The sequence below is a fragment of the Symphalangus syndactylus genome, chromosome 11, assembly GCF_028878055.3.
Source record: "Symphalangus syndactylus isolate Jambi chromosome 11, NHGRI_mSymSyn1-v2.1_pri, whole genome shotgun sequence".
Classification (NCBI taxonomy): Eukaryota; Metazoa; Chordata; class Mammalia; order Primates; family Hylobatidae; genus Symphalangus; species Symphalangus syndactylus.
In genome coordinates this window covers 123,203,598-123,230,387 of record NC_072433.2, presented here as the reverse complement: position 1 = coordinate 123,230,387, position 26,790 = coordinate 123,203,598, and the positions used below count along the sequence as shown (strand labels likewise).

General features: G+C 44.7%; 1 protein-coding gene across 1 annotated transcript in view; it reads right to left on the bottom strand.

Annotated features, from left to right (window-relative positions):
• The window catches only part of VAT1L (vesicle amine transport 1 like), a 195,337-nt gene that overhangs the window by 85,919 nt on the left and 82,628 nt on the right, over positions 1 to 26,790 (bottom strand). The window contains exons 5-7 of the mRNA XM_055299635.2: positions 20,882 to 20,985; positions 17,824 to 17,879; positions 12,220 to 12,414 (exon numbers count right to left, since the gene is read on the bottom strand). Of these exons, the coding sequence (XP_055155610.1) occupies positions 12,220 to 12,414; positions 17,824 to 17,879; positions 20,882 to 20,985 (355 nt within the window). The remainder of the gene's footprint in view (positions 1 to 12,219; positions 12,415 to 17,823; positions 17,880 to 20,881; positions 20,986 to 26,790) is intronic.

Sequence of the window (26,790 nt, the reverse complement as noted above, 5' to 3'; positions counted from 1 at the left end):
AACGGATTCCTTTGTGACCCTCAGAAGGAACGGACCCTGCAGACACTTTGATCTTTACACTTCCAGCCTCCAGAATGGTGAGACAACACATTTCTGTTGTGTAAGCCTCTTGGTTTGTGGTACTTTGTTACAACAGCCCTAGCAAACTCATACATAACTGTTTTGGAAATAAAGTCAGCTGTTCCTATTTTATAGGGGAGGAAAAGGAGGAAGAGAAAAATGAAGTGCTACAGGACAAACCGCTAGGAAGTGGAAGGGTTAAGAAACCCAGTTTGGGCTGGGCGCAGTGGCTCACACTTGGAATCCCAACACCTCGGGAGGCCGAGGCCGGTGGATCACCTGAGCACACGAGTTCGAGACCAGCCTGGCCAACATGGTGAAACCCCGTCTCTGCTAAAAATACAAAAATTAGCTGGGCATGGTGGCTGGCGTCACCTATAACCCCAGCTACTCGGGAGGCTGAGGCAGGATCATTGCTTGAACCTGGGAGGCAGAGGTTGCAGTGAGCCAAGATTGCACCATTGCCCTCCAGCCTGGGTGACAAGAGTGAAACTGTCTTGAACACAAAACAAAACAAAACAAAAAACAAAACCAGTTTTTTGGACCAAGTATTTGCCCCATCCAATCAGAGCTGCTTCTGCACATTATAATATGCCTCGTGTCAGCAGAGTGGTTTACAGTGTACAAGAGTTCACCACATATGGACTTAATTGATTGCATAATAATCATAAATCCTATGCAATAACAAGGAACATGGTAGTATCCCCATTTCTAATGGAGGAAACTGATGCTCAGACCGGAGTGTGGATTCTAGAGGTGGGAGTAGTGGTAATATCCATAGCACGTTTATCTGCCAGGATATGACCTTTTACTCATGCATTATCTGATTTAAATGTATGTCCCAGGATTCATGAATCTTGGTCTGCAGCGCAGTTATCTATTTAGTCTAGCAAATAAAGAATCTGTGATTAACATATCAGTACAGATATCTTGGAAAAATATTGAAATTGGTCCTCTGTTGCCTTTTTGCAAATAAGATATATAAAGTAATTTCTCCATCAACCTCAAAGGCAAATAGAAACTTTCCAGTCTTTGGAAACAGCAGAATCCTGGTCTGTGTCTTTTAAAACACAGCCAAGGGCAGTGTGAGTTGACTCTGTCCCAGGCTCACAAGGAAATCCAGTTTTGTGAAGTATTTTCATCCGAATGACAGGCGTAAAGGCAAGGACGAGCATTTTCTTTGTAACAGGAATGTATTCAGAGCTGAGCTCCCAGACTCCTAACAAGGAGTGCTGAGCTGTGAATAAGCCTAATCCGGCAACACGCTGGTCTCCTGGTGTAGATGAAGTTGTCTGCTTAGAACCTTGATGGGAGATGCTGCACCAGGCTGATCAAAATGCATGCCCTGAGGCCCCAGAAATCTTTTGAAGGGCATATCCTGTGTTCTCCTCCCTTGGCACCTTGCCAAAGAGTCCCTGACCTCGAATATCTCAACTCTCTGGGGAAATGCATTTGCAATGCCCTGTAATGGCAGCTAACGTTGAGCACTTACTCCCTGTCAGTCATTAAGCTAACTACCTTTTGTGCATTAGGTCATTTAATCCCTCCAAATAGAAACCGAAGGAAGGTAGCATTATTCTCTCCATTTTTCACAGGAAATTGCCCGTGCACATGTCAATGATGGAGGCAAGCCCGTGGGATCTAAAAGAGGTACCTCCTAACTCAGGGTTGGGGTAATGGCAAGAGGGAGGAATGGTTTTGCCGAAGAGTCGACACCAGGGCTGAGTCTTAAAAGGTGACCAGGAATTTTGCAGAAGGACAAGGCTGAGGGAAGGGCATGCAGGCCAAGTTAACAACTGGAACAAAGGCAGGGAGGCGCAGACTCAGGTTTCTGAAAACCACAGTGGTCCAGTAAGGCCAGAGTGATGGGTATATTCCGGTGGTTGGTGCGAGTTCCTCCTATCCCATTTCCTCTCCCCTCCATTCAAAGTCAGCCTCCCCATCACTCTGTGCTCAGCCTGATGAACCTTTTTTTCTGCCCTTGAATGTGCCAACCTCCATCTCTCTCTCCAACTTCCAGAACTTTGCCCAGGCTGTGGCACAGGCCTGGGTCTCACCCCTGCCCAGCTCTCTTCCTCCAGGCTTCGTTTCCTGCTTATATAATTGTCTGACTGTTCACTTCCACCATCCTGGCTAACCCTGAGCATAGGCCCAGGCTTTCTCACTTGCAACTGTGTTTGCAAAGCCCGGCCCGGTGCTTGGTGTGCAGCAGGCAGGCACTCTGTAAGCATTTGTTGAGTGGCATTAGTGGTATGTATTAGTTTCCAGTTGTTGCTACAATAAATTACCTCAAATTTAGGTAAAACTACAAAAAGTTATTCTCTTACAGTCCTGCACATCAGAAGCCTGAAATTGTCTCTTTAAGGCTAACATCAAGGTGTCAGCAGGGCTGGCTCCTTAATTTTTGTGCCTTTTCTGGCTGCTACAGGCTCTTCCCATTCCCAGTATCACATCACCCTTCATCCTCTGCTTCTGCCGTCGCATCTGCTCCTCTGACTCCAGCCCTCCTTCCTCTCTCTTACACAGGCCCTTGTGATTGTATTGGGTCCATCTGCATGATCCAGGGTAGTCTCTTTGTCTCATAATCTTTCATTTAGTCACACCTGCAAGGTCCCTTTTGCCATATAAGGTAACATATTCAAATATTCTAGGGATTAGGATGTGGACATCTTTAGGGGGCCATTATTCAGCCTGTCACAGATGTATACACCGAGGCAGAGCTGTGCCTTAATTTCTTTGGTCTGTTGGGCAGCTTGGAGCAGAGCTGGGTGCAAGGGCGTGGCAGGGCCTGGGGGCGTGATGGTGCTGGTAAGTTTGAGCTGCAGAAAACACATGAGACTACGGCCAGCTGGGAGAATGTGCGTGGAAATCGGAAATGTGTGTGTGTGGGCAAGTGGCTGGGGTGATTATGTTGAACTGAAAAATTTACAATTCCACTTAAGGGAAAGAAGTCACGCAGGAAGGAAAAAATGAAGGGTAGGGACCTACAGCAAACACAGCAATTGCTTCTGGAGCCCCATTTTGCTCATCTGAAAACTGGGAGAATGGACCAGGTGGGATGGTTTTCTGAGGTCAGACAGCTAGGATATTAATAAGGATTGAGGCCAGGGATCCAGAGATTCTAAGGCTGTGCGTCTTCCCATCTCCCAAGTTCCCCTGATCCCAGCATTAAACAACCCTTCAATCTCTCCCTTTCTCATGTGTAATGTATGTGTACTAGCATATCTATCTTAGCATATATATGATATCTCTATATTGGCTTTATATATAATTCATATGCCATACAATTCACCCACTTAAAATGTATGATTCCCTTTTTTTTAACATATTCAGAGTTGTGAAATTGTCACTACCATTAATTTTAGAACATTTTTATCTCTCCAAAAAGAAATGCCATGCCCATCAGCAGTTCCTCTCCATTCTCTCCAAGTCCCCCAGACCTAGGCAACCATGAGTTGGCTTTCTAAATAGCCCTCCTGTGACCTCTGTTCCTCCTGGCTGGGTTCCGGGCATTTGTCCTGTTCAGCGCCAGATGGGAGGCTGATGCCGGCTGTTGGCCTGTCCTCCCTGCACCTTCCCTTCGCGAACCTCTGCATTTAGACTTCTGCCCCCATCTTTCTACTGACAATGCTTTCTGAAAGGTCAACAATGAGCCTGGGCCAAACCCAAAGGCTGCTTCTCTATGGACTTCCTGGCTTGTCAGCAGCAGCCGACACTAATGACCTGTCAGATGGCTGTGGTGGTTCCTTTACTGCTGCCTTTCTGTGGATGCCTCAAGGACGAAGGATTCACAGACAGGCAGGAATAAAGCGGGGGTGGTAGGGTTCTGGTCTTTCCCACCATAGTGGAGACGCTAATGTCCATAGCATGGACTCGAGAGCCAAACTGCCTAGGTCTCAAAGCTGGTTTTGCCATGCATTGGCCGTGTTACTTGGGCAACTTATATCTCTGTGTACACCTTCGTTCCCTCATTTGTATCATAATGCGAGTAACAATTATCACCACTTGGGGTAATCATGAGGATTTAATGAGTTAATAAATGCAAGGTACTTGGCACATATAAACATGCTATGCTAAGCACTTCCTTGTAGAATTATTTTGCCCATTCTTTTGTTCAATGAGTTTATTCATTATTCCTTTCCAAAAACTTCTATGCATCAGACTTTCCTGGGTTTTTTTTTTTTGCCTCACTAGACCTTAGAACATCACTGTATTAGGTATCTGTTGCTGCATAACCAGTTGCCACAAACTTAGTGACTCAAAACAACATATATTAATTATCTCACAGTTTGTTTGTTTATTTATTTATTTTTGAGACAGAGTCTCTCTCTGATGCCCAGGCTGGAGTGCAATGGCATGTTCTCGGCTCACTGCCACCTCTGTCTCCTGGGTTCAAGAGATTCTCCTGCCTCAGCCTCCCGAGTAGCTGGGACTACAGGTACGTGCCACCATGCCAGGCTAATTTTTTGTATTCTTAGTAGAGATAGGGTTTCACTGGGTTAGCCAGGGTGGTCTCGATCTCCTGATCTCGTGATCCACCCACCTCGCCCTCCCAAAGTGCTGGGATTATAGGCGTGAGCCACCGCGCCCAGCCTAATCTTTTTAACAAGTTACCCTATTGTCCTGGGACAGATAAACGTCCCTATCAAGCTCGGCATCACATTTTCTTCATTTATTCTTTTGGGCCAGTCTATCTCTGTACAGGTTTAGTGACAGCTTAGAATGGAAAACACAAATCTAATTAAACCATAGTCATTAACATGGAGGTAAAAATGCAGAAGACTCAGCGAGACTGAGGACACTTACATCCAATAAATGACTGCGTTTGGGCAGCAACCTTCACTACAGCCAAAGTGAGGAAGACAAAGTTTTTCCTACCTCCCCAAAAAAGGATAATACCATCTCATAGCCCAGCTTCAATAGAACTTTCTGCAATGATGGAACAGTTCTTCTATAGCTGTGCTGCACTGAGCACTTGAAATGTGCATAGGTGGAATGAGGAACTGAATTTTTTTTTTTTTTTTAGATGGAGTAGTCTTGCTCTGTTGCCCAGACTGGAGTGCAGTGGCATGATCTCGGCTCACTGCAAGCTCCGCCTCCTGGTTTCATGCCATTCTCCTGCCTCTCAGCCTCCCGAGTAGCTGGGACTACAGGTGCCTGCCATCACGCCCGGCTAATTTTTTATATTTTTAGTAGATATGGGGTTTCACCGTGTTAGCCAGGATAGTCTCGATCTCCTGACCTCATGATCCGCCCGCCTTGGCCTCCCAAACTGCTGGGATTACAGGCATGAGCCACCGCGCCCGGCCGAGGAACTGAATTTTTAATTTGACCTAATTTAAATTAGCTTAAATTTAAATAGCCATATGTGACCAGTCATACCGTACTGGAGAGTGTAGCCATAGCCTTTTATATAAATCATGTAAAGTAGTAAAGATAATATCTTTTTTTTTTTTTGACAGGGTCTTCCTCTGTCACCCCGGCTGGAGTGCAGTGGTACGATCTCAGCTCACTGCAGCCTCTGCCCCCAAGACTTAAGTCATCCTCCCACCTCAGCCTCCTGAGTACCTGGGACCACAGGTGTGTGCCGCCACGCCTGGCTAATATTTTGTAGTTTTAGTAGAGATGGGGTATCACCATGTTGCTCAGGCTGGTCTGGAACTCCTGGGCTCAAGCAATCTTCCCACCTTGGCCTCCCAAAGTGCTGGGATAACAGGTGTGAGCCACCACGCCTGGGCCAGATCATGTCTTCAGTAGAACATTTAAAGAATTGTTGAGATCTCTGTGCAGCGCTCTGTGTACTATGAAGTGGCAGATGGGGGAAGGCAATTTTAATGAGAGACCACAGCTGTATCTAAGTGCGAATCTTTACAGTGATCATAGTTGGGGCCAGGGTGGGCCTCAGGGGGAGGAGAAGATGAAATGGTGTCATGCTTCTTGGGCCCCATACTCTCCAGCAGCAATCCCCCTACCCAGGATGTAAGCTCAGACTCCTCTGCCTGGCAGCAAAGGGGACCATGATTTGACTCGATTGACCAAACAAATCTTACTTCTTCTCCTCCGCAGCCAGCAACCTCTGCTTTGTTTAGCCCACACTTTTCTCTCTACCCCACCCACTCCATACTCACTCCCACTTCTGTGATGTTGTTCACATTTTCCCTCCTGCTTGTAATATCTATTTTTGGTAACTCCAGTATCATCCAAATCATTCCTATCCTTTCCTATCCTTCCCATACCAAGCAAGCCCCACCTCATCTGTAAAATCCATCTCTCAACATTGTCTCTCTCTGTGTCTCTTTTTTTTTTTTTTTTTTTTTTTTTGTTTGTGAAATGGAGTCTAGCTCTCTTGCCAAGGCTGGAGTGCAGTGGCACGATCTTGGCACACTGCAACTTCCACCTCCTGGGTTCAAATGATTCTCCTGCCTCAGCCTCCCAAGTAGCTGGGACTACAGGCATTGCCACCATGCCCGGCTAATTTTTTTTGTATTTTTAGTGGAGATGTGGTTTCACCCTGGTTGGCCAGGCTGGTCTCAAATTCCTGATCTCAAGCGAACCGCTTTCCTCACCCTCCCAAAGTGCTGCGACTATAGGTGTAAGCCACTGCGCCTGGCTAACATTCACTCTTAACATTGTTCTCTCTTGTTTTCAAATCCAGTTGCAGTTGAAATTAATACTCTGTGATTGCATACTAAGTTATTGTCTAATTGTTTTATAGATTTTATTTTTGTCTCAGACATTAAATTATAAACTCAAGGACAGGAAACACATTGTCTATGACTTCTGTAGATTTTACGTTCTAAAATAGGATTGTCATATAGCATATAGTAGGTGCTCAGCAATGTTACTGCTGCTTGGTTGACAAATGCAAGTATTAACACGTCGTCTATGACTTCTGTAGACTCGATATCCTAAAAGAGGATTAGCACACAGCACACAGTAGGCTCTGAACACTGTTACTGCTGCTTGGTTGAAAAATGCTAGTATTTTTTATTTCTTTTCCATCTCTAAACTGTTTGGTGAGATTTACTTTCTTTCAACTTAATGTACAGCTGCACATTTAGTATCTGGAAGCAAATCCGAGGCTGCAGTAGACCCACTCTGCTTTGTGAATTAAATTTACAAGAAAGTCAAAGACAGATGGCTAAGAGGAAACGTTAATCATCTCTGGTATTATTAAATCTTCTAGTTGGAGGCTCAGAGAGCCCAAGAAAATATTCTTTGAATCCCTATGGGCTTTATATTCCATAGATGAAGTTATAGAGCTGGCTTGAGAAGCAGTTTTGTGCCATCATTTACCAAACGGGAGGGGAAAACTCATTACAGTCCTTCAGAGGTTTGCAAGTAATAAGCATGTTATACTCTCCTCAAGCCCAGAAGAGCTGCGTGGGCTTGATAAATAGCCACGTTTGGTCTGACTGCAGCTCCAAACAGATATCTGTAAATATTGCAGAAAGCCGGCAGAAAGCTGGTGGGTGTTCTTGATGAGTGGCTGTGGGTGCCGTTGTTGGCAAACAGGCTACAGCTGTCTCTCTCCTTTCTATAGAGGACTATCTTGCAACAGGAAACTAGAATTCCTATATCTTGCTGGTGACTGTCTTTGCCATCATGGCTTCTTTTAAAAGCAGTGGTTCTCAAGTAGGAGTGGTTTTGCCCCTACCCTTGTCCCACCCAGGAGACATTTGACAATGTCTGGGGACATTTTCTATTGCCACCACTGGCGGTACGGCAGTAGAGGCCAGAGATGCTGCTCACCATTTTACAGTGCACAGGGCATTCCCTCCCTACCCAGCAAAAAAATTATTCTGCCCAAAATCTCAATCACGCCCAGGCTGAGAAACCCTGTCTTTTATTTATGTATTTACTTATTTTGAGAAACCTTGTCTTAACATAATCTTTTAAAATTATAGCTTGTTCATTCATTCATTCATTCATCTATTCATTAATTTACTCAATCAACACATCTTTATTGTTAAACATAGAAAATGTCCAACTAGTCCTCTTTCTCTGTATTGGTGGATTGTTCCATTCACACAGTAAGTATGTATTGAACACCTATTCCATGCCAGGCACTGGGGTCTGGAACAATATAGTCCAGGTTTTCCCTCATGTAGGGTTTAAATTCTAGTGGAAGGGAGGCAAGAGTGTAAACAAGTTGACAAATAAAAGAACAGGATCATTTCAAATGGCAGTAAATACAATGGAGAGTACAAATGGGGTAAAGAGAGAGAGAATGGTCTGGCCTGCAGTGGCTGTGCAAGGTGCTACTTTCAAGAGTGGAGCTGGGGAAGGCTTCTCTGTACAGGTCATACTGAGGCTGAGACCTGAAGGAAGCAGACTGTCAAAAATTGGGAAAAGGAGTGTTCAAAATAGAAGGAGCAACACGTTCAAAGGCTCAAGACAGGGAAGGCCTGGGTGGGCTCAAGGACCAGAAACATGAATGCTGCTGAAGCTCGGGTGGAGGAGGTGAGGTTGAAGGAGGAGGGGGTAAGGGTAATGGATGGGCAGGAGTCAGACAGTGCAGGGCCTTACAGACCTCAGCGAGGAATTTAGACTGCATTTCAGGTATAGCAGGCAGCTGTGGAAGGATTTTAAGCAAAGTTGGACATGATCTGGTTTAGTTATTTCTTGAGTCCACCCAGCTTAGACGACAGTGCTAAGAATAAAGATGGAAGAAGGATGTTCAAGGTAAAGTCCCAGACTTGCCTGCGTATGATCCATGACTCAGTCAAGCAAGCTGCCAGCCTTGGCTTTCTCATCTCTCGTTAGTGCTGGTCCTGAGTACCTTTGCTCTGTATCCTTCGTGGACTCAGTCTTTGAGCCAGTGCTGACAACCCCAGCATGCATGGAGCACCATTTCCCCCAGCACTGAGGGTTGGAGATGAGTCTTGCTGCGTCACGTGCACCATCTGTGCCTGGTCAGACCCTCCTTATTGCTAACTGAGCTTCCCCACTGGGAGGCTTCCTGGTCTGTAGTTAGCATGCTTTTCCTATTCCTTAGCTAGATTGAGATCTTCCTTGCGTATCAGACTTCTGTAGTTGCCTAGTTGCCCAGGATCCTGCCTGGCAATTTCAGCTTCTGTCCTGATGGATAACACCCTTGGGACCAGGATGTGGCACCTCCGGACTCTGAACCTATAGCAGCCGCCATGCTGCTTAGAGTAAAACCCAAATTTCCATCCAGTCCTTGCTAACCTTCTCAGAGTCTCCTTGTACCATTCCCTCCTTGGCTCATAATAATCCCCCTTTGGGATTTACCAAAATCTGCTGTTCCTCACCCCTTTGTTTTTAGGGATCTCCTTGTGTTGAATTCTCTCCCTTTAGTTTCTTGCCTCTTTCATGTTCCAGCTCAGATGATACCTATTCAGGGAAACCTTCCCTCTTCAAAGTTTCTCTACAGCATGCATTCTCAATAAGCATGATATCACCCCAGTGGGATGAACATTGGCTCTTGGAAGATAAAATAAAGTTACTCTTTTAACATATAAAATACGGATATACATACAGGACGTAAACGCACACGTATGTGTACATACACACACCTATATGGTAGTAAAACTTCATGAGTTTATTGGGCAAAATAATATCTAAAAAGTCTCTTTAGAGGAGCAACAATGAAAAACAAGTTAAGCAACATTGCTCTGTGGAAACTAAGTCTCCCACCTCCACTCACCAACATATATCCAAATTTATCTCTATCCAAGAACTTATCATGACAGGCAACTACCTTGCTTATTATTGTTTATTTCAGTATTTTCTATCTCCTCCTACTCCTCTGAATGACAACTCCATGAAGTCTTGGGATCTTGGCTATTTGTTCATCATTGTATCTCCAGCATTTGCCCAGTACTGGGCATATAGTAGTTGTTCAGTAAATGTTTGGTGATTCAATTACCATTGTAACCAAGGGGTGATTTCAAACACTAGAACAAGAACCCACTGGGCCAAGTGGACTCCTCTTGGATTTCATTTCTCACTTAAATGCTACTAGATTTGTTGGGTCCTTTTGGGCACTGAGTTCAAGTGTGAGTCACCTTCTCTGGCCCATGGACAAATTTATCTCTTAGCTTTTTTCTTGATGATTCCCTGTTCTCTCTCCTTCCTGACCACTGAGAACCCAGTAACCAGGTAGCTCAGACCTTTCCCTGTTCCAATGAGATGTGATAGTGAATACCATATGGGTGTCTGACTCACTGAATTAAAAACATTTAAAGAAAATTATAGCAATAGGCTAGCTGTATTGGCAATTACACAGCAGAAGGCATGCACAATTATCTGATATGATTTAGCACTAAATTGAATCACGGCGAGCATCTGCAATAGAAAAAAGACTGGAAGGAAGCAAACCGAAATGTTAACAATGTTATCCTTCTCTGGAATGTGGACTTGCAGTTTATTTTCTCCTTATGTTTTTGGTTAATTTATGAATTTCTGTAGTGAGTATTTATTTTGTCATAAGAAACAAGGTTTTTGGTGGCTAAAGGTTTTAAGCCCATCCATGACACTGCAGTATTAGAGAGAAATATAGGCACATTCCTGTTCCATTGGTCTAGGACCAGTTGTATTTGAATATACAGTGACCCCCAAAGAGCCTTTCTAGTGGTATTTCTGTGCTTAGAGAAGCCATTGCATTTGGGCCTTTGTAATCGTTCAGGCAAACAGACACAGCCTTCTTGCCAGAAGCACACGCACTAGAACTTTAGTACTTGTTATTTTTTTAAAAAGTATTTGTGACTTGCAAAAGTATGACAAAGTACTTGTACCATAAGGCACTTCCCTCATGCAAAATGCAAAACAATAAAAAAAAAAAAATTCCCACATATTTTAAAATATTTTTCAGGGGCGTCATGGCTCCCTGCAGCCAAGGTTAAAAAATCTTGACTTAGGTTTCTTAGTGAAACGCCTCTTAAAATCCAGGCCACATCTCCTCATTTCTTCTACAAGTAGCTGCCATTAAGTGACTTCCCAAATGCCCAAACCTTCCCCTTACTTGAAGGGTTTTCTTTTTTTTTTTTTTTTTTTTTTTGAGACAGAGTCTCGCTCCGTCACCCAGACTGGAGTGCAGTGGCGCAGTCTCGGCTCACTGCAAACTCCGCCTCCCGGGTTCACGCCATTCTCCTGCCTCAGCCTCTCCGAGTGGCTGGGACTACAGGCGCCCGCCAACATGCCCGGCTAATTTTTTTGTATTTTTAGTAGAGACGGGGTTTCACCGTGGTCTCGATCTCCTGACCTCGTGATCCGCCCGCCTCGGCCTCCCAAAGTGCTGGGATTACAAGCGTGAGCCACCGCGCCCGGCCACTTGAAGGGTTTTCTAGACCCTGCCTTCTCCTAGCAAAGGCCATGTGAACCAATACAACCAGTTCATGCTTCAGTATCCTTCAAGGCCACATTAGGGGTTCTTAATGTTCTTGTGATCAAGGAATGCTTCCAAATACTATAACTTTTGGAAGATCAAGTAACAAAAAGACTCAATCCAACATTAGACCCAACAATTCAGCAGTAATTCCAAAGTCCATCATGATAGCTAATGTCTCATTGGGGCTCAAGGCATCCAGCTGAGCACACAAATCATTTTAGCTCAGAGCCACTGTCTGCTCTGACACTGATCTCTTTTTTTTTTTTTTTTTTTTTTTTTTTTGAGACAGAGTCTCGCTCTGTCGCCCGGGCTGGAGTGCAGTGGCGCAATCTCGGCTCACTGCAAGCTCCGCCTCCCGGGTTCACGCCATTCTCCTGCCTCAGCCTCTCGAGTAGCTGGGACTACAGGCGCCCGCCACCGCACCCGGCTAATTTTTTGTATTTTTTAGTAGACACTGATCTCTTATATACTCACAAGGTGACAGTATATATGATGCCTCAACAATATACACACGCTCTTGTAACCACACCGAATTGTAGACATCGATCAAAATTTGGTGGCCTTACCTGGGAAGGGTTCACAGCACAAATGGTGTGATGAGGCACGTGGTTTGCAAATCATCAAAGAACTTAAAGTATTTCTTATATCCAAAGTACTATTCTATGGTATAGGTGACTTTTAGGACCCTCATTTAACACAAACCCATCTGGGAAAAAAATCATTTAGTAGAAGATTGTATTTGGCTGCCCAAACCTTCCTGAGTTAAAAAGAGGAGTTTATCTGCAGAGGAAAAGCACCATTCTTACCTCTTCCAGAGCCCACAAGGAGTCCACCACAGGCTTGATCTTCTTCTGGTTGTAGAGGCCTATGAGTTTTTCCACCACTCCCCGAATGAGGCCCGCCCGGCCTTGTTTGAAGAGTAGATTTAAAAGGGAAAACCCCGCGATGACTTTGTTCTCCTCATACAGCTTGATGGGGTTCACCTTCTCCACCTGCCACCACTGCAAAGAGAGGCGGTGTCGGGTTATAGGAACTCAATACCTGGGTTAAGGCTACATTTGCAGCATCGCTGATGTCATCAGCTACTACAGGGGGAGCATGGGGCTGCAGCTCAGCAGATTCCAGCTGGCCAAGGGGTTGCTCTTGGTGGTGTATTTTTTTATTTTTTATTTTTATTTTTTGAGATGGAGTCTCGCTCTGTAGCCCGAGATGGAGTCTCGCTCTGTAGCCCAGGCTGGAGTGCAGTGGCATGATCTCAGCTTACTGCAACCTCTGCCTCCCGGGTTCAAGCAATTCTCTGCCTCAGCCTCCCAAGTAGCTGGGATTACAGGCACCCACCACCATGCCCAGCTAATTTTTGTATTTTTAGTAGAGATGGGGTTTCACCACCTTGGCCAGGCTGGTTTTGAACTCCTGACCTCGTGATCCATCTGCCTTGGGCAGTGGTGTATTTTTTTAAAAGCATCTATTTTGCTAGGCACTGTTGCAAGTGCATGGGAAGCAATAGATAGTGATGCTTATGAGACGCTCAGGTTTAAGTGGGAGAGAGAGCCCAAAAGTAACTACAAGGCCTCATGTAGTTGAAACATTAAGTACATGGTCAGGATCATCAGCTCCGGAGTTGAATTGTGGCTCTACAACGTTCTCTGTTATTAAGTGTAAAGCACTCGGCTCAGTGAATGGTGGTGCTGATGATGGGGTTGTTAAAGGAAGTAGGATGGCAGAGAAGTTTACACAATGTGGTGGGGGACATGATGGAGGTGGCCACTCTGACTGCAGAAGCAGCTTTCCTGGGGGAGTGGTTATGATAAGGCTAAATCTGGGGAGGTGGGTAGGGATCCACTGGATGAAGAAGAGGGAGGAGGGGTGATTTAGGAAGAAGGGACAGCATGAAGAAATGATGAAGCCAAATTGTTGGGACTGAATCAGTGGTTCTGAACTGGGGGTAGTTTTTTCCCCCAGAGGGCATTTGATAGTGTTTGGGGATTTTTGTTTGTTTGTGATGACTGAAGTGGGAGGCAGTGCTACTGGCATCTAGTGGGCGGAAGCCAGGGATGCAGCTAAATATCCCACAGTGCTCAGGACAAAGAGTATTCACAGCAAAGAATAATCCAAAACAAAGAATTACCCGGCCCCAAATATCCATAGCACTAAAGCCGAGATGCCCTGAACTAAAGTTCTGGGTGAAATACCTACAAACTATTCAGTGTGGCCATCTCTTTTCCAGTCTGTCATCTCCTCCCTTCATAGCAAAATAAGTAAATAATCCACTAGAAAGCTAGAGAAATGGGGATCCAACTGCTTTGTTGTCATTTAATTGCTTTTCCTTTGGTGCTGGTTATAGGTTAGAAATCCAAACGTCCAGTTTCTGGGGTATTTTAGGAGATAAGATGTTCAATATCATTTCAATACAGGATGCAGAGAGGAATGTGATGGGCATTTAGAAACATTGATAGCATTTATGTTACCACTGAGCTCATTTGTATCCTCTTTCCAAAAATAATTAAGGAGACTGACTAAAGTGGAAATTTTTTGTTTTTTTTTAAATTGGGAAGCTCCTGTCACTAGGAGAATAAGCATGGGAAAGACAGGTTGAAAACAATGATGAAGTTCATATACAAAATTATTTGCAAAAGCACATTCAGAGAGGGCTGGGGGACCAAGAAGAGCCAGGCATTTGACCTTAGGTTTCTTGGCTTCCAGTTTTGACGGTCTTACCTGGCAAGGGTTTGTGGCACAGATGGTGTGGTGAGGCATGTGGTTTGGAAACCACTAAATAACTTAAAGTATTCCTTACATCCAAAATTCTATTCTATGGGACAGTGATTTTTAGGACCCTCATTTAAAACAAACCAACTTGGGAAATACAGCAAATAGAGAAAAATAATAACTTGATTCACAGTGTATCTGCAATGCCTCAGTGAATGTTTGTGAAATGAATGCTTGCTGCAAATGTACAATTGCTGCACAGTTGGGGTTAAGAAGGTTATAGAGCTGAATGCCTAGTTTTGAATATCAGCTTTGTCACTTGCTAGCTGTGTGACTTTAGGCAAGTCTCTTAACTTCTCTGTGCTCAGTTTCCTCAGTGTTCCTCATGGGGTGGTTATGAGGACTAAATGTGTTAACGCATATAAAGTGCTTAGCACAGTGTCTGCCACGTACGAGGTGCTCTATAAACATACACCATTTTTGTTATCTTAATTTGAACAGGATGTTTTTGGTTTAGTGAATAAGAGCTCCAAATTCAGAGTCAGATTGCTCTGTAAATGTTAACATCCTCTATTAGCATCATCATTGTTATGGTGTGAAAGAAAATGGCATGTTTGGCAAATAGTGAGGCACAAACTCTGCAGTGATTGTAAGATGCAACATCATTAAGATAACTGAGTGGGAAATTCCTGTATAATTCCGGTCGACCTTTAATTTCTAAGCCTCTCTTGAATACATTGAAATAATTTTTTTTCTAGAACTTTTCAGAGCAAAGTTCCACCTCTTCGTAGGCCCTCTCTTCAGTTTTCTTCCAAATGACCCTCAGTGTTTGACCAGGCCTCCGAAAGAAAACATCCTCATTCTTGACCTCCAGGTACAAAGCATTCTGGTAATAAGAACCCCTGCTTTGGGCAGAGGAAGCTCCATCTCCATCCTGGCTGTGCATTTATGAATGCCTTCATTGAGCATAGGCACGCTGCAATTATTTCATTAACACTGTGTGTTGGGATTGTGCATTTAGGGGAGAAAGGGAAAACACTTCTTACAATTGTATGTAATTTGGGACCAGTGTGGTTACCCACAGCAGTCTGTCAACATCATGTTAATTACAGCCACAGCAACACAGCAGCTGTGCTTGGCACAAAGCCTGTCTTCAGGGGACACACTCCAGACAGCATCCTTCATTACACTCCACTCTTGCTCCTCCTGTAGGCTCTGTAGTCAGGATGATCCTTGACCCACATTTTAAAGCCCAAATGCAAAGAGAGGACCTTTGATTCGAATCTCACAAGTGCAGGAGTATTATCCATTCCAGAACGTTTGGGGCTGAAGTTTCTGGCAGCTGATGTTGGCACTTTGAGGGCATATGAATACCCCATAGTGCCATACTTAGAATGAATTCCAAACTCCTTACCATACTTTTCCCTGACCACTTTGTTTTAATTGCCTCCACCCACCCTGCTATTTTCTATTTTAGCACTCGATTTTTATCCCTTTCAGAGGTTTAATAGCCATTTATAATGATGTTATTAATACATCTTGCTTATTTTGGGTTTGTCTCCCTCGTCAGCATATAAGAACCAAAAAGGCCCAAAGTACACCTGTCTTATTTACTGTGATAGCCCGGTGCTTGGCACAATACCACAAACAGCAGGTGCTCAGAAAATGCTTGTCAAGTGAGTGGATCAATTGATGCTGCACTGGTACATAGAAGTCCAAAAGTAGAGGAGGCAAAAATAAACCCTTGTGAAAAGCAGCAATCCCCTGTTGGGGAGGGGTAAACATAAAAGTTCCTACCATTTGACCCAGCAGTCTCATTACTGGGTATATATCCAAAAGAAAGTAAATCGTTCTATCAAAAGGACACATGCACTCATATGTTCATTGCTAGTCTATTCACAATAGAAAACACATGGAATCAACCTGGGGTGCCCATCAATGGTGGACTGAATAAATAAAATGTGAGACATATACACCATGGAATACTATGCAGTCATAAAAAAGAATGGAGTCATGTCCTTTGCAGCAACATGGATGCAGCTGGAGCTCATTTTCCTAATCAAATTAATGCAGAAACATAAAAACAAATACTGCATGTTCTCTCATAAGTGGGAGCTGGGTACTCATGGACTTTAATATGGGAACAGTTAACACTGCAGACCACTGAAGGGGACTGGGAGGGGGACAGGGGTTGAAAAACTAACTGTTGGGTACTATGCTCACTATCTGAATGAGAGGATCATTTGTACCTCCAACTTCAGCATCATACAATATACCCGGGCAAAAAACCTGCACATGTACCGCCTGAATCTAAAAAGCTGAAGTTACAAAAAAAAAAAAAAAAGACCCTGGAATGTGCAAAGAAAAAAAAAAGCAATATAGGCTGGTGCTGGGGTACTGGTGGTTCATTTCAAAGAAGAGAAGGAATTTGGGCTGGGGAAGGGGTGTTGAAATGATATTTAAAAAACTAAGTTTGGCCCGGTGCGATGGCTCATGCCTATAATCCCAGCACTTTGGGAGGCTGAGGCAAGCGGATTGCTTGAGCCCAGGAATTCGAAACCAGCCTGAGTAACAGGGTGAAAGCTTGTCTCTACCAAAACGAATACACAAATTAGCCGGGTATAGTGGCGCACACCTGTAATCCCAGCTACTTGGGAGGCTGAAGCAGGAGGGTTGCTAGAGCCCAGGAGGCGGAAGTTGCAGTGAGCCGAGATCACGCCACCGCGCTCCAACCTGGGTGACAGAGCTAGACGCTGTCTCAAAAAAGTTCAAGCCGACATCAGTATAATTCTAGCAAGTATAGCTTGAGATAGGAAGATAGATCAGAGTCAGTTTGTAGTGAGGTGAATGCCCAGGGATGTTGCTTCGTAATGGCTGACAAACTAACCACCATATTTAAAGCATGATCACCCAAGAGAGTGGTTCATGAGCTTGCCCGAGTCTACAAGTCACCTCAGGATCTTGTTAAGGTCATAGGGTCCTCATTTCTATCTCCAAGAGGATGGGGACACAGAGAAATCTCAAGTACCCTCAGAGACCTGGTCAGAAAGTAGCAAAGTGAAAGGCTGGCCACTCTGTGGAGCAAAGAAAATGCGCTAATGCTAAGTTCATTTTTGACCAATGATTAAAGACACCAACACTTAAGGAATTTTGACTGAAATAAAGCTGTAGCTTTCTTGAGTTTCTCTGACACTCCCACCTCTCTGTTTCATTTCGACAAAAGTAGTCTAAATTCTGGTCCTGTCCATTTGCAGGGAACAGGGTAGGAGCGCAGGTTTTATTGGAAATGAATGATGAAAATGAAAGACAAGATTAAGTTAATGCCTTATGATAGAAGAGCTCACAGCTGGGTGTGGTGGCTAACACCTGTAATCCCAGCACTTTGGGAGGCTGACGTGGGCAGATCACGAGGTCAGACTGGGACCATCCTGGCCAACATGGTGAAACCCCATCTCTACTACAAATACAAAAATTAGCTGGGTGTGGTGGTGCACGCTTGTAATCCCAGCTACTAGGGAGGCTGAGGCAGGAGAACCGCTTGAACCAGGGAGTCAGAGGTTGCCATGAGCCGAGATCATGCCATTGCACTCCAGCCTGGCGACAGAACGAGACTGCGTCTCAAAACAAACAAACAAAAACAAAGCTCACAACATGCGAATCAACATGCCACCACAGTACATCAGATGTGCCTGGATACTTACTGATTTTGCAAAGCTGAAGAAGCTCTTGGTCTCTCCAGTTACCATGTTGGATGAGCCTGAAATGAAAGATTCCCACATTAAGCAATTGCTAATGAAAATTGACGTCTCTTGTTATGCATGAAAAAAATGGCAATTGTTTGGTCCGGAACTGGAAAAATCTTGAAAAGAAATTTAATTAAGCCTTGGCAAAGTGAGGGGAATGAGAATGAGGCATCAAGTTGACTATTTTAGCTGAGTGTCCCTGATCAAAGAGAAAGTGACATTTCTCATGGTGACCGTCTCATTACTTTGAAAAATTGGGCATGTAGCAGAAATATGATGTAGGCCAACATTTGAATAAAATGATGAGTTGCTGAAATGTGTTTTTAGGTTTGTTCTTTGAGACTGAGAAGGGAACTCCTTAGTGAATCTACTTTGTGATTCTGAATTTGATTCCCCAGCAAGTGAGGGGCTTGGGGCTCTGACCTGGGCTGGGTACCTAACTGGTGGGAGAGGTGGAGCAGAGTTAGAATATAGATGGATTGGAAAAAATGGGTACAGAAGCTCACAGGTGAGAATGAAAAGAGGCCCAGGGACCAAAGAAATGGTGTGACCCATGTGTCAGCTCCAAAGAGGTCTGAGACAAGTGGTATGAGAAACTGAGTTTTGCCAATTGGACAAGCAGTATTTAGAGGGCATATGGGAGGTGGAGTTGGGAAAGATTCCCTAAGATTCTCATATGGAGAGAAAAAACCCTTTACAGGGTTTGGGGGCAGAGGAGGGGGCAGTGAGAGAGCTCTTAACAGTATGGGGAACATTCAAATACCATACAGGTACTTTTTCAACGACTTTCCTGCCTTGTCTCCAAAGATTTGGGAGTAAGTTCTTCTCAGAGAGGAGTTATTTAATAAAATAGTCATGTGTATTTTAAACTATTTAGCCTGGCTAAACTAGTAGCCAGTTATTAAGTTGGTGCAAAAGTAATTGTGGTTTTTGTCATTACTTTTAATGCCAAAGATGGCAATTATCCTTGCACCAGCATAATAGTGAACCATTGCTTCTGTTTTTATGGGGTGAGTACCACTGGGCATCCCAGTACTAGACTTTGATTAATTAGTGACCAAGTGATCAATGTAATGAATTAGATAATTGTGAGCTACTCACATTGAATAATCGAGTTGAATTTCACCAAAATGACATCAAGAAACTGGGACAAAAATAGAATTATTGGTAAATGATAAGTAAGGATGACTACATCGTCCATCTGCATTTGACTCACATGTTAGTCATATCCGATATCCTTGCAATGTGCAGGGGCTCTCATTGATAATAATAAACTACACGTCCACTTCAAAGGAAATACATGGCTATGATTGAAATTACCGGAACACTCCAGCAATGGGCTGTTTACCTGCCTCTGGTGAGTTAAGCCTTCTTTCTATTACAATGGTCTGAAGATGACAAAAAGATGCTTGCGTATTTATACCTCCCAAATATTTATTTTATAAGCTCTTCAGGAAATAGCAGGGAAATGAGTGGTTTTTTCTGAGTTAGCCAAAATTAAAACTCAGTTTTCTTTTCTTTTCTTTTTTTTTTTTTTTTTTTTTTTTTGAGACGGAGTCTCACTCTTTCACCCAGGCCAGACTGCAGTGGCGCGATCTCGGCTCACTGCGAGCTCCGCCTCCCGGGTTCACGCCGTTCTCCTGCCTCAGCGTCCCGAGTAGCTGGGACTACAGGTGCCCGCCACCATGCCCGGCTAATTTTTTGTATTTTTAGTAGAGACGGGGTTTCACCGTGTTAGCCAGGATGGTCTCCATCTCCTGACCTTGTGATCCGCCCGCCTCGGCCTCCCAAAGTGCTGGAATTACAGGCGTGAGCCACCACGCCCAGGCTAAAACTCAGTTTTCTATTGCACCCACAGGGGACAAAGGTACCAAGAATCTTAAACGCTGGATAAACCCAATATTATTTTGCTTCAGAATATGCCATCTAGCTTCAAATACTCCTATTTTAGTTTGTGGAGACTAATGATTTTTTTTTTTTTTTGAGACGGGGTCTCACTCTGTCTCCCAGGTTGGAGTGCAGTGGCGTGATCTCGGCTCACTGCAAGCTCTGCCTCCCGGGTTCACGCCATTCTCCTGCCGCAGCCTCCCGAGTAGCTGGGACTACTGGCGCCCGCCACCACGCCCGGCTAATTTTTTGTATTTTTAGTAGAGACAGGTTTTCACTGTGTTAGCCAGGATGATCTCGATCTCCTGACCTCGTGATCCATCCGCCTCAGCCTCCCAAAGTTTTGGGATTACAGGCGTGAGCCACCGCACCCGGCCTGTGGAGACTAATGTTTAAATTGGTTTGCATGCCTATGACAGAAAAGAAAAAGAAGAGAAAGGAGGCCGTGGAGCCTCATTTTGCTGGAGAAAATCTTTTCCCAGTTGTTTTTCATATTTCTCTTCCACTCTAAGAGCATAGAAGTGAATGTAGAAAGAGATGGAAACAGACATGAGTTCCGTCTATCCAGGGCCTCTGTCTTAGCGTGGGACTCTCAGGAGGAGTTTAGGGGAAGAAGAACAGACATGAGTTCCATCTATCCAAGGCTTCTGTCTTGACTTGGATGCTCAGGAGTAGTTTAGGGGAAGAAGAGTGTGTACTTCACGACTTCTTCTCAAATAGTGAAAACCCTCCCTTAAAACCTGCATATCCTAGCCACTCTTCCCCATACTACTGTTGGTCCTTCATGCCTTCTTTATTTCTGAACTTCCTTTGAAGTCATTCATATTTTCCACCTGTGCTGCCTTCTACGGGTGATGTCCCTTAATGGTTCTACTCATATCGGTGACCACATTGGCTTGGTCTTGCTTTATCCCATTTGACATAATAGGACATAGGACAGTAGGCACATGTTATTTTATAATTGAAAATAACTCACAGTAGTAGAAACATTATAGGAGACATTAAAAAATGAAACACCCCCTTCCCACTACCCCAACATATCGGCACAATTCACTTTTCAGAGCCTTTGGAGGCACATATGCAGAGCTACCTATTGCAGACCACGTCCCTGCTCTTGTTTAGCACTCACCATATAGAATGTAGGTTCCCAAGGGTTTGAGAAGACTGAGACCTTTTCCAGTGTTGTCCCCACAGAGGCAGTCCAAAACGATGTCCACACCTTCAGCAGAGATTCTAAATGGTGAGAAGGCAAAGCAAAATTCTGTGACCTGTTAGGAGCCAGACAGTCAATCCCTTTCCTTTCCTGTGTCATATCGTTTGACTCCAGAATAAGGAACCCTGACAGCTCCAGGAGTAGAAATAAATAGGGCAGACGCCCAGGAGATGGATTTATCTTCCCGGATCCAGTGATAAAAATTTCACAAAACTGGAGGCAGCTAACAGTCTGGCTGGTAACTGGCACTGGGACCCAGCCTGGGTCGGAGGAATGAACTTGGGGTCAGTGGGTCTGAGTTTGTATCTAGCTCCTTTACTCAAATTCTGTAGCTTCAGCTTTCTCCTTTGTAAAGTGGAGCTAGTATGTTTCTTTGTGGTAAGAATGAAATGAGGTGACAAAAGGGGAGGCTCAGGCAACTCCTATGTGTAGAGCAAGGGTTAGTTGCCTGGCTCTGTTCAAGGTGCTGGAGATAGAGTGAACCAAACCAGTATGCTCCCTGTCTTCATGGGGCTGCTTCTCTAGCAGGGACTGGCCTTCCTCCCTCCTAACCTCCCTTTACAGTGAAAACATAAAGCACGTTAATCTAACTTGTAAGCTTCTCTTCCTCCAATGTCGAGATCTTCCTCCAATGTCTAAGAGGAAGAGGGTTAAATAGAGATGAACTTCCTCCAGCAATGGGAGGTTGTGGAGTAGAAAGAAGCCACATTTGTACTGCATTAGACAAAGCATTTGTTGATCTCTTCTTCTATTCACTTATTTATACATTCATTGATTCACTCACTCACTCATTAATGCATGTAAGCAACTTTTACTGGGCTCCCACTGTTAGAAGATATTCAGGAGGGGGCTGTAGAACAGGAAGGCTCTGGAGATTGTGGGGAGGATATTCATGCTCACAGAGATCCCTATTCTGGCAGATCCCTGCTCTGTTCAGACAAGAATGGCATTCCTTGTGTTTGCAAGTTTGCAGGATTAGCTTGTCTTAGCAAATACCTCAATTATTCTACCCCCAAGTTCACCCTAGCAAAATTTAGGCATTGCAGCATATGTCAACAGCTGGGTCCTGTGTCCATAGTGTCACTAACTAGGAAACTGCGTGTACATCTCTTGGGTGCAGAGACTAATTCAGTTTCCCTATGCAGCTGAGTCTTTATGTGACTATGCCCTTCAAAAGCCCTCATGTCATGTCCAAAATCCAGCCCACTACCAAGGCGCATCCAAAATGATCAGCTTAGCTTCCTGCCTAATAGAGCTCTTATCTGCACAGGGGTGTCCTCTTAAGTCTCACCTGAAAGTTCAAAACAATGTAATTAGGACAGTGGATCTCAAACCTAAGTGTGCACTGTAATAACCTGCAGGGTTTATTAAAACAAAGATTGCAATCCTTCCCTTTTTTGATTCTGTAGGTCTGTGATGGGGATTTGCATTTCTAACGTTTCCAGGGGCTGCTGCCGCTGCTAATTCCAGCTCCACGCTCTGAGAATTACTGATCTAAGCCAGTTACTTAGGAGCCAAAGTGGCATTTTTTTTAAATTAATTTGTTCATTAAATATTCAGCACTGGGCACTGCACTAGGCACTGGAGGATGTAGTGTATTGCTTTTTCCTCTTTTTGGAGCGTGTAAGAGGCAGATACTCACCGATAATTACACAAATAAATGTTAAGTTGAAATGTGGTCTCATGCCACTAAGGGGCTCTAGAATTGTGTAAATGGAGAATTTTCCCAATCAGGGCTATCAGAGAGGCATCCTTGGGGAAGGGAAGGAGTTAAGTAGGTAAAGAGTGAAAGGAATAGTGTCCTAGGCAGAGGGAACAGCATGTGCAAAGGCCCTGTGGTCGAGGAAGACTGGGAAGCAGCCAGTGTGGCTGGAGTATGAAAACTAAAGGGTGCTTGCTTCGAGGTTGGGCTGGAGAGGCAGGCGGGAGTTGGACCTCATGGACTCTTGGTTGGTGGGCGTCAGGTTGGTGGTCAGGTCTTCACCTTGCATTATGGGCTGGGTAATTGTGCTCCTGTCTCCCTCACCTCTGCCCAGGTCTGTTTTCTGCTACGTTTGCTCACTCTTGTGGAAGTGGGTCTTGGTCTGCTTTTACCAGCCAGCCGTCCTGAGCCATCAAGTCATCTCAGTGAACTGCGTTTCTCCAAGGCCTCTCCCCTTGCCTGTAGGATGCCCACCTGTGTTCAGAAGCAGCCTCACCAATACTAGGCCATGCATACCTCCTGCTATACCCCTGATGGGTCTGCCCCGCCTTGAATTTTCATCCTCTGATGCCCCTGACATCTGCATTATCTTGGCAGGCCACATTCTCTCCCACAAAGTGCCAGTCCTATCTCCTTGTATTAGCCCCACCTTGACCTGTTGCTCTGTCTGCTGGACTCTGGTTCTGCAGAAAAGCAGGGCATGCCCATAGCCAACAGTGGCCTATAAACTCCTGTGCCTATAAACACAGTGGCCTATAAACTTCCCCATCTTCACCTCCCACCTACAGCTCAGGGCATTTGGCCTTTTGATTGTCCCTAGAACTTTCTGACCTCAGGGCCTTTGCATGTGCTGTCATCTCTGCCTGGAGAGCCTATCCCCTGCTCTCCTAAGAGCTGGCTCCTTCTCATCCTTCAGACCTCACTCACATAACGATCTTCCCAGAGGAGCTGTAACTAATCACTCCACCTAAAACGATCTCCATTTTAGTTTCTTTTATGCTTTAGTGTCTACACTGGAGATACTTTTTAGTACCTATCATAGGTTATAATTATCTATTTATTGACTTTCTCTTCCACCAAAATTTAAGCCCCTTGGAGCATGTTTGTGCTGCTTATAATATCTATGGCCCTTCTCTTCCTGCTGGATATAGTGTTGCTTCTCAAGAAATAGTGATTGACCAGAGGACTGCACAAGTGTTTCAATGAATGGGTAACTGAATGAATGAAAGATGATGAAGAAAACAGTTTAAGACTGCTGTTCTGTGTCTCTATATGTGTGCTTCCTCGGAAAGGAAACTCATATTTCAGAGCTCTCCTATATAACAGCTATTTCATAATTAACCCTCACAAAAAGCCTATGAGGCAGGCATTTTAACTCCACTTTTAAAAGAATGAAATCAAGGCTTACAGATGCAGCAATCTTGCCCAAGCTTACGTAACTAGCACAGCTGGAATTCAATTCTAGGTCGAGTTTAACTCCATAGATGATGGCCTTTGCACCAGTCTGAGTTTAAGACTTAATAAATATCCAAGCCAGTGTTAAGTATGGAAGCATCACTTTAGCAAGCAGCTCTGAGAAGCAGCCAATTTAATTTAGTCTTTGAAGAATTCAGGCTTAAATTTTGTCTTGAAATAAATACACATACATTCAGAGTCTGATTACATTTGATCAAAGTTTGGCCTAGATCAAACATCTAGACTGAAAGATTTCTGTTTTCAAGCTGGTTTTCCCCCCGGGGTTTATAGGAGAGACCCAAATTCAGAGTCCCACAAATTTACCCTTAATTTCCAGCCACTGGATAACCATTTGCTGAGTGTTTACTACATGCTAGGCACTGTGCATGCTGAGTTGGGAATACACAGAGAAGGCGGAAGTCTGCCCTGATCATCCAGGAGCTCATGGTCTACAAGGGCAGACATCTATAAATGAACCAAACACAGAGTGATCACTGCTCCAATAGAGCAAGTTACGAGCATTGGAAGATGACCTTCTGTTGAGGGTTGGCAGCAGAGGGAACCAGAGGGAACAGGATGTGCAAAGGCCTTATGGTGGGAGGAAGACTGGGAAACAGCCAGTGTGGCTGGAATATGAAAACAAAGGGCCGCTTGCTTTGAGGTTGGGCTGGAGAGGCAGGCGGGAGTTGGACCACATGGACTCTTGGTTGGTGGGCTTCAGGTTGGTGGTCAGGTCTTCACCTTGCATTATGGGCTGGGTAATTGTGTTTCTGTCTCCTTCACTTCTCCCCAGGTCTGTTTTCAGAGCAGAAATTGGCCAGGTGAAAAAGGGAAGGCACTTCTCAGAGAATAGTATAACAGCTTGACCTAGGACAGTGAGAAGGCTTTGGGACACCAACCATGGCAATCAGGAGGCCTGACCACTGACTCCTTCTAGAAGGACCCTAAGACTGGCTATCACAATCAACAGCTAACATGGAGGTGGATAGGCAGGGGAGAGGGGTGGCTCAAGGGCAACACAGTACTAGGCTTAGGAATATACATTTTATTTCAGTATTAAGCATTCAGTTCTGCTACTTACATGCTGTGTGACCTTAGTTGAGTTACTTAGCCTCTCTGTGCCTCAGTTTCCCCAACTGTGGAAGGGGATGATGGTGATAACACCTACATTTTCTTTATGAAGCTTGAATGAATTGATGCAAATGGAACACAGAGCCCAGTTCATGGTAAACTCTGGGTCCATGGTAGCTTTGATTGATTACCATTTTTGAAAATGCCCCAACTTTAAGTCTTTTGATTGGGAAAAGGGCATGAAAAGAAAGAGTATGCAAAACCTCTCCAACTCAACCTTCAGGGTGGGTGGAGACACCAGCCCAGAAATTACCGGAGCTGAGGCTTGATGCTATTGACCTTCCAAAGAGAGTGTGCCACACTCTTGAGCGATTACTATGTCCCAAGTAGAATGCTAAGAATTTCGTGTTTAATCATTGAGACTGGGTCTTGCTCTGTTGTCCAGGCTACATTTATGCCTCATCCCAATCCTTTGACTCTGGGGCCATCATTATCCCCATTTGATAGACAAGGAAAATGAGGCTCAGTGAGGGCCAGGTGACTCACCCCAGGGCCCACTGCATAGAGTGGGAAGACCTTAGTTTGTTCCATCACATCTAGAAACCAGGCAAGGGCATCAAAGGCGAAGTAGGGTTTCGTAGGGTAAGTAGCGGCCAACCCCGAGGCGACCACCACTGTCACTTCTATGCCATGCAGGTACCCAGCAGGGTTGAGAAAAGCTGGGGTGTGCTTCCTTGGTCTTAACACTAGAAGGAGACACTTGTAGGTCTCCTTCACATTCAGGCCACCTGCCCCCATCCATGCCTCTCTCTCGGCATATCTACAGTTGAATCACATGCATGTCTGGGGGTCAACAGAACCACAAATCCTCTCCTTCCTGCCGTCATTGCATCCTTTTGAAGGTCAGTGGTCGGGTGGAGGGTGGGAGGAGGTAGAGAGGTGGATTCTGAGAGGGAGAAGTTGGGCAGAGGCAGATATCATTCTCAGCACCTGAGGGTGAGGATGCTTTTGCTCTTTCTGTCAAACCATTCCAGCAGCTATTGCTCTTTTCAAGGGTAGAAATGTTCCTTCGGGTAAGAATTTCAAAATTGAAAAGTGCTCCATCTCTGTTGAGTCATGACAGACCCCCTAAAAGGATTGTACTGAACTGGACTCAGCTGGGTCTATTTAGAATGTTCCTGGTCCCATAAACAGCCTTGGGACTGGCCCTGTCTCAGTTACACCCACATTGAAAAGCGCTGCAGTAGCCCTTTTAATGAAATAATCATGAAAATCAGAAGTGGAGCTGGAAGGCTCACCAGAGGAACAAGGACCATCCTCATCATTTCTGTGGCCCCCGACTCCAGTTTCCGGGGGTGTTCAGCACTGCCTGCATATGTATGATTATTACATGAAAGCAAAGAAGGTGTGGCAGAAGGCCAAATGCAGCAATTCCTCTGTGTGCTTTTTCCTGCTGCCATAAATCTCTTCGGATTTAAAAAGCAAACACAAATAGCCCCAGCTCGGGGATTATATGAGCCAAATTCAGCAGTAAGATATTTCAGAGTTGCTGATCCAAGACCTTCATGTCTGTCCTTCCTGTGTCCCCAGCCCCGGC